The sequence below is a fragment of the Gambusia affinis genome, linkage group LG15, assembly GCF_019740435.1.
Source record: "Gambusia affinis linkage group LG15, SWU_Gaff_1.0, whole genome shotgun sequence".
Taxonomy (NCBI): domain Eukaryota; kingdom Metazoa; phylum Chordata; class Actinopteri; order Cyprinodontiformes; family Poeciliidae; genus Gambusia; species Gambusia affinis.
The window spans coordinates 20,513,468-20,527,739 of NC_057882.1; the positions used below are offsets into that span (position 1 = coordinate 20,513,468).

The 14,272-nt window shown below is 39.2% G+C and overlaps 1 protein-coding gene across 2 annotated transcripts in view; it reads left to right on the forward strand.

Annotated features, from left to right (window-relative positions):
- LOC122844487 (protocadherin-16-like) overlaps positions 1-14,272 on the forward strand; it is an 84,418-nt gene that overhangs the window by 65,611 nt on the left and 4,535 nt on the right. For both annotated transcript variants that reach the window (XM_044139979.1, XM_044139980.1), the window contains exons 8-26: positions 46-1,098; positions 1,278-1,465; positions 1,972-2,068; positions 2,169-2,326; positions 4,753-5,193; positions 5,510-5,805; positions 5,951-6,066; positions 7,344-7,583; positions 8,953-9,078; positions 9,184-9,393; positions 10,234-10,490; positions 10,580-10,786; positions 10,873-11,269; positions 11,364-11,477; positions 11,596-11,807; positions 11,933-12,084; positions 12,782-12,912; positions 13,019-13,305; positions 14,120-14,261. In XM_044139979.1, coding sequence (XP_043995914.1) covers positions 46-1,098; positions 1,278-1,465; positions 1,972-2,068; positions 2,169-2,326; positions 4,753-5,193; positions 5,510-5,805; positions 5,951-6,066; positions 7,344-7,583; positions 8,953-9,078; positions 9,184-9,393; positions 10,234-10,490; positions 10,580-10,786; positions 10,873-11,269; positions 11,364-11,477; positions 11,596-11,807; positions 11,933-12,084; positions 12,782-12,912; positions 13,019-13,305; positions 14,120-14,261 — 4,824 coding nt within the window. The remainder of the gene's footprint in view (positions 1-45; positions 1,099-1,277; positions 1,466-1,971; positions 2,069-2,168; positions 2,327-4,752; positions 5,194-5,509; positions 5,806-5,950; positions 6,067-7,343; positions 7,584-8,952; positions 9,079-9,183; positions 9,394-10,233; positions 10,491-10,579; positions 10,787-10,872; positions 11,270-11,363; positions 11,478-11,595; positions 11,808-11,932; positions 12,085-12,781; positions 12,913-13,018; positions 13,306-14,119; positions 14,262-14,272) is intronic.

Genomic DNA, 14,272 nt, shown 5'->3' on the forward strand with positions numbered 1-14,272 from the left:
AAATAGAGACTTGACATTTACCTTTAACATTACTTTTCCTTCCAGGTGTTTCTAAAGGAATCTTATACTCCATTTCTTCTGGAGACCCTGATGGCTACTTTACAGTGGACAGCACCTCTGGGACCATTCGAACAGCTCTTCCTCTTGACCATGAAACCTGCTCCAGTCTTGATCTAGAGATCCAGGCACGCTCCGGTTCTCCTCCTGCCTACGCAAACAGTCATGTTCGAATAACTATTTCAGATGTCAACGACAATGCCCCCACCTTTCTCCCATCCTCATCGGAGTCCCTCCTTTTGCCTGAAATAACCAAAATGGGAACAGTTATCTACCGTATTCAGGCCACAGACAAAGACTCCGGTCACAACGGTCAGCTCAGCTTTGATCTCATCTCTGCTGGGGCTGCAGGCAGCAGTGGCCAGAGGACATTTGGTGTTGACCGGGGCAGTGGGGAGATACGCTTGATTGGAAGTCTTTCATATGAAAGTGTCCCACGCTATGATCTTCAGGTGATAGCGAAGGATGGTGGAGCACCTCAGCTCAGTTCCACCTTCACTCTTGTGGTCCACATCCAAGCACAGGATCCACAAGGCCCCACCTTCGACACCCTCACCTACAGGGTGGAGCTACGGGAGAACACGCTTCTCAACACACGTTTCCTGCAGGTTCGAGCACTCAACAAAGAGGCTTCAGGGATTTCTGGAAGCTCTCCATCTTCATCCTCAGTTTCCTACCGCCTGAGGCCTGATGGTGATGCGGCTGGATTTGGCATCATGCCAGACACTGGATGGCTGTTTGTTCGAAGCTCTCTGGACCGAGAGGTTAAAGACATGTTCCTATTGACTGTCCTAGCTACGTCAGGTCCAGGTGGAGCAGGGAGGACCGGCAGCGCCACTGTCAGGGTGACCGTAACTGACGAGAATGACAATTCCCCGAGGCTGAGCCAGGAGAGAGTGTTCCTGGCAGTCCTAGAGAATTTATTGGCAGGAACCGGTTTTGGGAGAGTGTCTGCGACAGACAGAGATGCAGGACTAAATGCTCGACTCACGTACAGACTGCTCCACTCAGACAGACACTTTCAGATCAACTCCCAAACAGGTGACTAGAAACAACATGCAGTAGCTATGCTATCACTTCATTTTAACAGTCATAATTGGATTAAACTTAAAGTAACTGCATATTAAAAGCTACATAATTTCCCTTCAGAACTTAATGATCAGTAAAATCTTAATGAAACCATTAAATTGCTTTCTGTGTAATTTTCCATTTTGCCTCAGGGGAGATCAGCACTCGCCTCGCCCTCGACAGAGAGCAGCAGTCGAGTTATCAGCTTGTGGTGGTCGTGCAGGATGGGGGTACCCCACCTCGAAGTGCCACAGGCACTGCTCACATAACTGTGCTGGATGAAAATGACAATGCCCCCAATTTCACTCATGCCAGACCTGAACAGGAGCTGCTATTTCAGGTGAGAATAAAGGGAGATACGTCAGTGTACGAGGCATACAGCTGCATTATTTCTCTTTGTATCATTGACAAATTCTAAATGCTGTATCAGTAAGAATTATTTGTGTGGCAAGTTATTTTTTGTTATCTATACCTTAACAATCCTTATAGTGTACACACTAATTTTAACCTGATCTACAGTGCCAGAAAAAAGGTCTGTTTTTTTTTTTTTCTCTGTTTTGGACATTTCAGTTGCACTTAAGTGTTTCACAAATTAAAGCTTTTTTGTATTAGACAAAAATAGTAAATATAAAAGTGATTTCAGAATGATGATTTCATTCATTATTGGGGAAAAAAGCTAGACAGATCAACCTAGAGTTTTGTGTTATTTTGGTACATTTTTCTTCTAAGGTAATCACTTAAACTTGAAGAAACTACTGTAGGCACAAGTTAAGTGCACAAACAAATATAAGGAATTGTTTGTGAACTAGTTCTGTTTGAAGTCTGAGATTTTTTTTTTTATTGCAGGTGACAGAGGGGCTTTTATCAGGGACTGTGGTAGGGATTCTGTCAGCTAAGGACCCAGATGAAGGGGAGAATGGTACCCTGCATTACTCTTTATCAGGTAATTCCAGCATGTTCAAACACTGATCCAGTGACCACTGCTGTAACTGAGCAGTGATGACATTTATTTATTACTGTTTTATCTGTTTCACATTCCTAAGGACCCAGAGCAGAACGTTTCTCCTTGAACCCCACCAGTGGTGAGCTGAGAACTGCTTCTCCTCTGCGATGGGCAGACAGAGCCGAGTACAGATTTACCGTGACCGCAGCTGATCACGGCACTCCAGGCCTCAGCTCAACCTGCCAAATCCGTATACAGGTATACAGAATATACAGAATATACAGTATATGCAGTATATACATTTTTGTTTTCTGTCCAAATTAGTCAAAATCAAGGGGGCAGCTGAAGCCCTTTGTGCAGAGCACTACGGGTAACAATTTACCTCACTCTTTTTGCTTTCCTTGCTATAGAGTTTTATGAGAACGAGTAAAGCTGAACACATGCCTATGTAAATAAAAGCATGTATCAAATCTAGTGTGCGTTTCCTGATTCGGAGGTCATGAAGGTAACAAAAGTCCAGGGTGAGAGGGTGATGTTGCTCTCTGGGAGTGTGCTGGCCTGGACTAATTTTCGAAATTCTCAGCAGTGAAGGTCAATCCTGCATATCAACATACAATATTAGGAATTCGACAACAGGAGAAAAATGTCTTCAAGGAAAGGATGGCGGCGGCTTGCTTTCACTGTAGAGCTTTTAGCTCTTTGTTTTTCTGCCTGATGTGATTTCATAAAGGAAAAGGATGCTAATTGCAGCAGGAGTGCTTGCCTCAGATTTCACTTGTGCGCTGCTTGTGTGACAGTGTGATTAGACAGAGGGGAAACAGGCACCTTGGAATCAAACGTTCCCAGATGAGATTTGATGAGAGCCAGCTGCCGTGAATCATACAAACAAAAAGGGAATGTGCACGACTTTACAGTAGCAGGGAGCAACACATGCATGCACACGGACATCGTGAAACACTTGTTTTGGACGTCCAAAACAAGTGTTGATTTTGAGATAACATTTTACAAAGTAGAGGATAAAATCAAACATGTTAAAATTGTTGCACACTACAATTAGTGTCGCACAAATATTAGATGTCTTTAATCGAAAAAGCACTGTAAATCAGTAATTAATGGTGGGGACTTTTTGTCCTGATATGAGATAGAAACAGACATCTGCTGAGACAACTTCCATGTACATTTCTTTGTTAAAATCAATATTATGGATGTGCTTGAGATTCAGTAGCTTTAAAGCACCGGTAAAATAACAGATCAGGATCACTTTGTGTAAATTCATTTTGTGATTGTATTCCAAATAACATCATCATTGATGTTCTGGATGCTCCAGCAGCTGTTTGTCTTGAAAGCAACAGATATTTTGTCCCAACAGAATTTCTAAACATTCATCTCATTCGACACACATGGTTGAATTTTTTATTGACTCATGTCTAACTCCAGTTGACATGTTTGCATGTGAACCAGTGTAGTCTTAGTGTATTTACTCTTTGCTTTAATATGGCTTTTTTTTTTTTATTTAGTTCATAACATGTTTTTGTGTCTTTCAAGTTAATATTGTATACAGGCAAATCAAGCAGCATAGATATATAATATAAATAGTGGTTATCTCTCTTCATAAACTTAGCATTTTGATCTAAACATTCTAAACTGATTGAAATTTGAGCTGCTTGTTGTGTAACAACCCTCTGCACCAACACATTTCTGGGGACAGTAGGTCACATGACACAATCAGTCTGGAAGTCACAAATATCCCATTATTATCTCTTATATAAACATGAATATAAAGTGTTGAAATACAAATCACACTGATATCACAACATTTACCAGTAAAATCCAGTTTTATTAAGGTTGTGTAGCCCTACTGCTTAACTAGATTTTTTTTTAAATGTTTTTGCCAATCTTAATAGCTTCCATGCAAGATGGTAATTTTAACCCTGGCCCATTAAACACCCATCTAGACTGAACAAATTTAATAATGGGCCCACACACACATTGCCCTGCGACACATCAGAGCTGTTGGAAAAACAAAAATGAATCACTTTATTAGAAAAGTGTATATGATTGAAAAACAGCCCAGTAACATGGACAATGAAGAATCTTATCAGTGTGTCCTAGCCTCTTTGGTGCGCAGTTGTTCTTTTTAGCACAGACTGGGGTATGTGAAAGTTGGTTATTGCTTTGCTTTATTTGAATTGAACTATTTACAAGTTTCCCATCAAACCTTTATCCTAATGTATTATTTTACAGACTTTTTACTCCCCAGATGAAATCAGATTGCTGCAGGAGGATATTTACTCTGAAATACTGCACATTTTCCCTTCATGTGCAGTGAGAATGCCCATGAGGGTTTTTGAAATTATAACAAAAACAAAAAAAAGCAGGCACATCTCGAGTTCAAGTTTAGGGATGCATGTGCCTTACAGCTGCACTGTCTCCTGAAATTTAAAAGAATTCCAGTCTTGTTACATACAACAGACTTTGCCTTGATGATTTTCCCCCATGCTTCATTTAAATGATACATTGAAATGTTCTTAAGTTTGTTTCAGTGTGTTTTGGCTCAACCTCTCTGTTGATTGTAGGAAATAGTTCCATGCGATTGCTATCTGAGTCACCACTATTAGGTAACTCAATTGACAGCAAATACTAAAAAAACTTGAGTTGTTTCACTTTATTTGTTTTCATTTCAGGTTCTCAGCAACTCCAGGTCATCCCCAACACCCAATGTCCTTTCTATGACCCTGAACACTGTTGAAGGCACTGCTCCTGGCTCCATTATCGGCTCCATACAGTCACCTGACCATCGGGATTCTACTGTGCAGGAAGGCCAGGTGACCTACCTGGTGGTGGGAGGAACCGACCGGGACGGAACCTTCATGGTGGACCGCCTGGAGGGCGATGTTTATCTGGTGCGCGAGCTGGACTATGAGAAGGGGTCAAGATACACTCTGCACATTGAGGTGTCTGATTTCTCTCAGGCGTTTCCAAGCAGCCATCTAGTCAAGCTCGACATCAACGTTCAGGATAGTAATGACCATGCTCCTGAGTTTTCAGAAGACCCAGTGACAATTGTGATCCAAGAAAATATAGATCCAGGGGCTTCTGTATACACATTCCAGGCTGTGGATAGGGTAAGACAATTGTTGAATTGTTAACCATTTACTGTAGATTTGGGCAGCACAAAATAATGTGCTCACTTTGTATGTTGATTCCAATGTGTGAACTTTATAGTCATCTGTAACAGCAGTTATCATCAATAGTTCCTCTGACTTTTTGAATATTTTTTTACTATGTCTGCCATCTTATCAACTTGCAGTGTAGCTATCTCATTTTAGTACTGAAATGTTTTGAAAAAAAAAAATGGTTGTTCACTTTCTATGAAAGTCCTACTATTGAATTAGGTATAAAAGGCTACTTCATCCAATCTTAACATTTTTTGTTGTATAGGATGGCAGTGGGCCCAACAGTGAGCTACGTTTTTCTATTGAGCATCACTGGCCTGACACGTCTGACCTCCTGGTCCTTGACCCTGTTACTGGCGTCCTTACCTTGGGGAAGACGTTAGACCGTGAGACTACCCCGTCCCTCTATCTTGTGGTGCGAGCCACGGACCAGGCAGTGAATCCATCTCAGCGGCGCTGGAGCTCGGTCACCGCACAGCTGTTTGTGACGGATGAAAATGACAATGCTCCAACATTTAGCTCTCCATCTGCTGTGAGTGTCATGGAGGATCAACCTGTGGGGTGAGTTTATCTTCAGTAGCTTCAAGCACTTTTGACACTTTTTGTTCAAGTTAAGATTGTAAAAGATAAGATTAATTTCTAAAACATTAAAGTTACTCCTCTGTTGTTGTTGTGATTTTAATTTTGCTTTCATCTTCACCAACAGGTTTGTGATTTTGTATGTGGTGGCACGCGATAAAGATGAAGGAGAAAATGGCAGAGTTTCCTACAGAATCCAAGCAGGCAATAGTGCCGGTCGTTTCACTCTCAATCCTAACACAGGTAAACTTGTTTTAAGTATGAAACTTCAAACAAAAACAAGACAATGTTCCACAGACAAAAAGTGTATGCGTAGATCGGATCTAATCAAGGGAATTTATAGGTTTTCAATGAACAGAAGAAGAAAAGTTCAGATTCATTTTCCTCACCAGCCAAATAAGAGGACTTCTTTCCTCTGGCTTGTGAACAATACTTTTTCCTGGATATGGATGAGCAAAACGTGGATAATAAAAAATACTCACTTAAATTTTTCCATCTGCATCTGAACTTCTTAAGTAACTCTCATAAGTTAATGTACTAGGGGATCATGCAGTCCTTTGAAGAAATGTTTTGCATTTTTAGCAGTTTTCTAATGTTTCTTAACAGATTTGTTCATGAAACATTAGCTTTATTTTGGCAATTGGAATGCTGAATTGGAATTATATGTCCAGGCTTTGACACTTCATATCTGAGGCATTGGTGGCACATTCAGCTCTGAATGGGATTAATTCTTGTTGATTTTAAGAAGTGCTCAGAAAGGTTTCTTCTGAGTTGGTGCTTACATAACACTACTTAAAAATTAATATTTGTAGAAAATAGTTTTTGTTACATGAAAGTCAGCGTACTAAGGCAACTCTTAACAGCTGTAAACAAAAATTTTGATCTGAATTATTTGGTGGTCTTTCCTACAAATTGCTATTAAATAAGTAAAAAGGAAAGGGCACAAAAAAACGAGGGTCATGATGACCTATAGAAGTACATGGTTTTCCTGCTTCTGCCTTTAAATGAAACAGACAAAACTCCTCCAGGGACATTAGAGTCTCAGCCCCCACAAAGACATCAGCACATAGTGTATCCTTGATTTGCTGTGGCATTTATAAATTACACATCTCTGAGGCACTACAGCTAAACTTTGCACAATTCTGTGTAAAATACAAACACACAAATGCAAACATGTATTTCATGTTTCCTCTCACTTTGGCTGACCCTGCTTTTAGTTGGTGGGATTGCAGTAGGGCTGAGGGATGGAGACAGAAAAGCGAGGAATGTAACTGTGCCCAGACTCTGAGCACTCAGGTTGTAATTCACTGATCTATGTGAATTAAAGTGATTCACATAAATTACACACATTCACACACCAGATGGTGCCTTGCAGATTTAAAGATGAGATTTGAAAGCAACTTAAAAGTGTGTAAATAGAAATTTCAGTGGAAAATCTGTTGAGGTCATAAAACTTTAAGGTAAAGTAATACTTTTTAAAGAGTTCTAATAAACTATTTTATACATTCTTTCTGTTGCAGGCTCCCTCTCGATCCTTAAAGCCCTGGACCGGGAAGAGCAGGAGGTCTTCAATCTAACTGTCATAGCAGAGGATCATGGAGTACCGCAGCTCTCCACCTCCCAGGTGTTGTGTGTGCAGGTTATTGATGTGAACGACGAAGCGCCGGTGTTTCATCAGGCTGAGTTCGAGGCCCAAATAATGGAAAATCAAGGACCAGGAACAACTGTTTATACTATAACGGCCACAGATCGAGATCAAGGTTTGCTGAACGAGAGTCTATAATAAAAATAAAGCTGGTTGACTTATTAATATGTTCTGACTTTTTAATGGGCTTAAGATAGCCCATTCAAATTATATTAAAACTATCTTTGCTACTATCCTGCAAAGATAGTTTGCATATTCATAAATACTGAGAGAAAAGTGTTGAGTTACTCAAATATTGCAGTTGCAGGAGCTTATAGGCCTTGAAAACAGTATTTGCATCTTTTGTGATGCCAGATTAAATGTTTTTGTATCCAGCCCACCACTGAGTTAGTGAGAGATAATGTGAACTGCTGAAATTTAATGGCTAAACCTCTTTTATGCTCTATTTCTACCTTACATATCTATAAACTCCTTTTTTTTATATATAATTCTACTGAAGAGAATAGATCAAGCTCAGTCAGTTTGGATGGAGAGTGTCAGTGAGCAGCATTTCTCAAGTCTTGCCAAGGATTCTTAACTAGATTTATGTGTGGACTTTGACTGAACCATTCTAAAACAGAATATGGTTTGCTCTAAACCAGATATGTCAACCTCAATTTCCACATGGCATATCCAGCTTGCAATAGAATTGTGTCCTGCCCGCAAGATAATTTTATATCTTTATTCTCAACCCACCATTGGAATACATAATGCCACACCAATCAAACTATAGATTCTTTAATACACCACAACAGCAAGCTTGCGGTTCAAGTAGATGCAAATAGGGCACCTCCACAAATCTTGATGGATCTTGCAGAAAACAGAAATGAAATGTCAGCTCACTCAAGGCAAAGTATGACTTCTTGGCTTCTGCACAGTTTCTGCTCTTCATTCCCGAGACGATGTTCCAGCTCCAACTAGTACATGTATGAGTAAGGAACTGTTCTCAGATGATGGCACAATAAAAACACTAAACATCTGGCTCCAAACATTGATGAAGTTGTGGCAAAAACAATGCCAAATATCTGGCAAAAAATGGCTATTACTGTTGCGTGTGTTCCATTTTTTCTGCTAAATGGCATGTTTTCTCCACTATGTTATATATTGTGCTATTGCTTTGATGTATTTTTTTCTAAACTGTTGGAGTTTCTAAACTCATTGGAACTCTGACTGATTAATGTTATTGTCCAGCTGAAAGGAAGTTTTTACAGCCTCTAGCAGGTTTTATTCTAGGATTTTTCTGTATTTAGCTCCATCCAACCCAACAACTCTAATCAGCTTCCCTGATCAAAATGAAGCTGACAATCATTCTTTTGAATTTTAGGTTCAAAGCCATACTTCTCACCTGTCAACTGTAGCCTCTATTCCTTGATTTTCATACTGTTTGTTCACAAATGTTTCATGTTTTCATAAATATTTTATTTGTTTTGTTGTTTTTATAACAGGTTCTAATGGTCATATAACGTATGGAGGTGTTACAGAAGATGGTTTTGTCATAAATCCTTTGACAGGAGTCATCACCACCACAAAGGAACTTGACACAGAGGTTCAGGATCATTACACACTCTCTGGTAATCAAAACATGTTATTTTACACAACTGAATATGCTCTATTAAGTAGAAAAGCTCCCTGGTTTGTGTATCAGCATAAACTGTCAGCTGACAATTTCTCATCAGTGTATGCCAGAGATGGAGGACTGCCTGCAAATTTTGCCAAAGCTGTTGTCCGTGTGGAGGTCCAGGATGTGAACGACAACATTCCTATATTTGCAAAGTCATTGTATGAACTCGAGGTGCCAGAAAACCAGGATCCCGTAGAGCTTTGCTTTATCAAGGCCACAGATCCAGACTCTGGTCCTGGTGGAGAAATCGAATACAGAATTGCAGGTGAGAGATAACAGTTTGTTTTAAATCTCAGACAGTGATTTTTATTATTAATTTTTGTTATCGGGGGAATTTCTTTATGTTTCTTCAGATTATGCATGATGGTGTTTCAGAATGTGTCCGAACAATGCTTTTTATCTTGAGGTTTTTCCATGCTTGAAAGGACCAAGCAATTTTTAAAAATTTGATATGTCTATATAATCAGCCCCATTTGGACTGCTGTCATGAAACTCACTCACCTTCTTCCAATAATAACGCAACTTAAATGCCTGTTGATGTGTGTTCAACATAATACAACAGAACATTTTGGAAGTACTTTTTGTCATTTAGTGGCCAGTGTGCTGACAACATCCAGTTTTGATTTTACAGTATTAAATAATATTCGAAGAACAATTACATCTGCCCAGAAAGAATTATACAGAAACCTATGTTACAGATTATGTTAACAATATAATTCAGTTATTTTATACTGCTATCATTTTCAAAATAAACAAATAAATAAATAAAATTGTAGCTGGAGCTCAAACAATTGTTTATATACTAATATGCCCAGTGGTGTCTAATGTAATTTAAATTTTAATTCTTGTGTACATGGTACTTCCAAATTAACTATCTAACATTTTTTTTTCTTACTTTGAAAGCAAAATAAACAATTCCTGTGCATCTATATCATCAGAGATATGGTGATATCTTTTGTTTGAGATGCACATAATTCCATTTCATCTGGCTTTTGTAATTACTATGCTCCCTGCATATTCAAGAGACCTTTATCGTGAACACAAACTTGCTTGGATTTCTTAAGTAACAAGACTTTGCTGATGATTTTCTCTATCATCATTGTAGCAGGAGACTTTGACGGAGCCTTCCAACTTCACCCTAGCACGGGAGCTCTGTCCACATCACGCGGACTTGACAGGGAGACAGTTGCGGAATATACCTTGGAGGTAGTGGCCAAGGACCGAGGGAGTACTCCTCTCAGTGCTACTGCCACAGTTAGAGTGAAAGTGTTAGATGTCAATGACAACAGCCCGGTTTTTAAAAGAAACAGCTATAACACAGAGGTCTCTGAGAATGCTGCAGAGGGTTTTCAAGTTCTGAAGGTAAGACAGATGTTTAAAAAATAATCAGAGCTTCAAATGAGCACTCAGTTTATTAACATATTGCTGAATAATTCACTCTTCTTTTCCAGGTGTCAGCAACAGATGCTGATGATGATCTGAATGGGAAGATTCTGTATTTTCTTAGCCAGGAGGCACATGGAGCGTTCACAGTTGATGAAGAGAGTGGTCGTATCACCACGTCAGCACCTTTGGATCGAGAAAAATTTGCATCATACAGCTTTCAGGTGTTTGCTGTAGACCTTTCTCCTGCTATACCCAAGAACTCTTCTGCTCAGGTAAAAACATTGGTGCTGATGGTGACCAGTTGCTACACTCACACAATGATTGTATCCTTTTAACTTATGGGATTTTTACCCAACAGGTGATGGTCACCATTCTTGATGTCAATGACAATGCTCCCTTCTTCATACAAGACCCGTTGATCATCGAAGTTTCCAACAGCCGTTCACAGCGTGTGTTAGCCACTATGAAGGCTGAAGATAAGGACTTTGGTGCCAACGGTTCTGTGTTTTACCGCTTTGCCACATCTGTGAAGGGCTTCAGCATCAATTCACTTACTGGGGAGATCCAAGCCACTGAACCGCTAAGAGACCTTACTCAGGCTCAAAGGACCTTGATAGTGGAGGCCATGGACCAAGGGAGCCCAGCACAGTCCGCACAAGGAGTGGTGATAATTTTTGTAAAGGAAGTGGAGTACAATGGCATTCGATTCTCAAGGAATGCTCGAGATGTCAGCATACAGGAAAATGCTGAAAAAGGTTGGGGAGCATTGTTTGGAATCAGGGACTTGCATTGTTTGTCTGTTTCTCTAATCTCACACTAAGTAATATTGTTTTTGATTCACAATTCTAGGCACAGCAGTGGCTCAGACTCAGGCTCAGTATCCTGATGGCACACATATAGGGATCAGCTATAGTCTTTTTAGTGGGAACAAAAAGCAGGCTTTCAGTATCAGCTCCTCAACAGGTGAGATTATTTAGTTTGCTTGAAACCTATTGGTGTATAAAGCTGTCCCAGTTTGAGACAGCTATCTGTCTCAGCTATCTTGTTAACAGATATTTTCTTTTTACCATCTGTCTTGTAGGTGAAATCTGGGTGCAGAGCTCCCACGGACTAGATTTTGAGGACAGTCCCAGACTCCGTCTTGTCGTGAAAGCTGAAACTGTGTCCTCCACATCATTCATGGCTATTAATTTGGTGCTTCAGGATGTCAATGACAACCTTCCTCGCTTCCAGTTGCAGAATTATGTTGCCTACATGAAAGAGGCACAAGGATATGAAATGCCAATTATACAGGTGCCTAAAAGTCATTAAAGTTGACTTTACATTAACTCTTATTATCAGTATTAGACCCACTGACAGTTCTAGAGATAAAATGAACATATTTTTCTTATTAATTCCCTCCTCAATTATTTTCCCAGGTGGTGGCCGAGGATGTGGATCAAGGGCAAAATGGTCAGGTGACCTACTCCATCCAGTCATCAAGCATGAGCGGCCTGTTTAAGATCGACCCGATGACAGGAAGCATCACGACAGCTGCCATCATGGACCGGGAGATCTTTACAAAAACCAAGTGAGGATGAATCATTAGTCCTGATAAATATGCACAAAAACAATTAACATACATCTTTGCAGAATACATTTTAGTCCTGCACAATATATTGAATATTAATTTAAAAAACATTATGTGTTTGTAATATCACAAAAAAAGTCCTTGTAAGTACATGGAGTCTTCTTGTTTTTCACCCTCCAAGTTGTTAGACTTGGGTAGGCTTAGGTTGTTGCTAGTTTGCTGTCGCTATTTCCGGACTAGAAAAGTTGAACAGATATATAAAATCCTTAAACTGCATGTTTTGTTGTGTTTCTTATTTTAAGAAATGACTGAAAGAAATTTGTTTCAATATGAATATATATGTAGCCCTTCATGAAACAGAAGGTTATGGAGTACTTACTAAAAGTTTTGAGACACTCCTTTAAAACCAAAAAGATGCTTTTATTATATTTTCATTTGAATTTTTAGTGGTTTGGCTAATTGTAAGAAATGATTTGTTATTGTGAAATGAAGAAATGTGTTCAGGGAAATATATTTTAGCAATGTTTAATGTGAGGTTATGCTACTGCAATAAAATGTGAATTTTATTTTAAGAGCTGTTACACAGCCTAACCATAATGATTTGATTGGGTGCTTTATATGTGCATGTTCATGTTCTCTGTCTATTATATATTTTGATATCCATAATATCTTTGTAAAAAAAATTCCCAACTCACAGGCTAGTAGTTACTGCAACAGACAGAGGAAGTCCAAGATTGGCTGGTTCAGCTACACTGACAGTGATAATTGTTGATCAGAATGACAACAGTCCTACTATCCCCTTACCTCAGGAGGTTCGCATCCCAGAAAGTGAGTATTTTTAATTTTTAAACAATATCTGTTTCATGTTCATCATGAACTGTTAAGTGCAACAAACATATTTATGTCTCATTTCCTTGATACCCTTTCTTGTCAGATACATTAATCGGCACAGAGATTACTCTTGTGACGGGCAACGACGTTGACTCCAGTCCTGCCCTGTCCTATTCCTTGCAGCTGGACCCAACAGCTTTAGGAAAATTTGGGATTCACCGTTATAGTGGGGGTGTATCACTCACTGGCCCGCTGGACTTTGAAGAGAAAACATGGTACACCCTAACAGTCAGAGCCACAGACAGCCAGCACCAAACTGAGGCAAACATTACAATTGTCGTGGAAGATATTAACGACAATGCACCTACATTCACCCAAGATCTCTATCAGGTAGGATGACCTATAGAGAAGGGGGAAAAAAATTCCTTTTTTTACTTTTGTATGAATATAAACTCATTGAAAACATTGTTTTTAATGTGCACTATAAATTACGTCTGCATGAGGAAATGCACGCAGTCATATTTTTCTTTTACATTTTTGACCTCTTCACACCTCTAAAGACTTGACACCATAATAAATTTTACACCAGAAATTGTCGCTGCAGCACACAGCTTTAAAGCTGTTGTAAAAACATGCAGGCGCATTGCCTGTGTGCACACACTGTGAGCGATAAAAGTTAACTGCCTAATTTTAACTGGTGAAAAGTTGTAGAGATGAGCCTATATAAACTGTGTCAGGAAATTACCTCAACATTAGCACACTCTGAGGAAAAACAGGGTCTGTGCTATGATATGCACTTTTCCTCATCTGTTGCCCTCTTGACTTGGATTTAAAGATTTTATCACAGTATTTATGCAACTGGTTTCCCTTTTTTGCCCTGTAATGTAACTGTTTCATTCACACTTCTTCACAAAAAGACAACAAATCACATTATCCTGAAAAAACGTTTTAACATGTTCACATTTTTTTCTGATAGTAAAGGAAAAACTTGCATGTTTTGTTATTATTTGTTATTTGAAAAGTAAATTTTTTAGATATTTGTATCTAACAAAAAGCTAGAGCTGTCAATTAATAAATACAATTTAAGTTTGAATTTGAGTAGTCAGTATGACTGGAAAGATGCTACATAAATTCAGTACATTTTCCAATTATTTGTTTACCGTTAATTAATTAATCAATTCTTAAACCAATCATTGCTTTCCAGATTACCCTGCCTGAGCACACACCACCTAGAAGTGCAGTTATCACAGTAACAGCAACTGACAAAGACTCTGGAGATAATGGAAAGATCACCTACAGAGTGATGTCGTCCACTCAGGAGGGTTATTATATTAACCCTAGCAATGGTAAGATCATC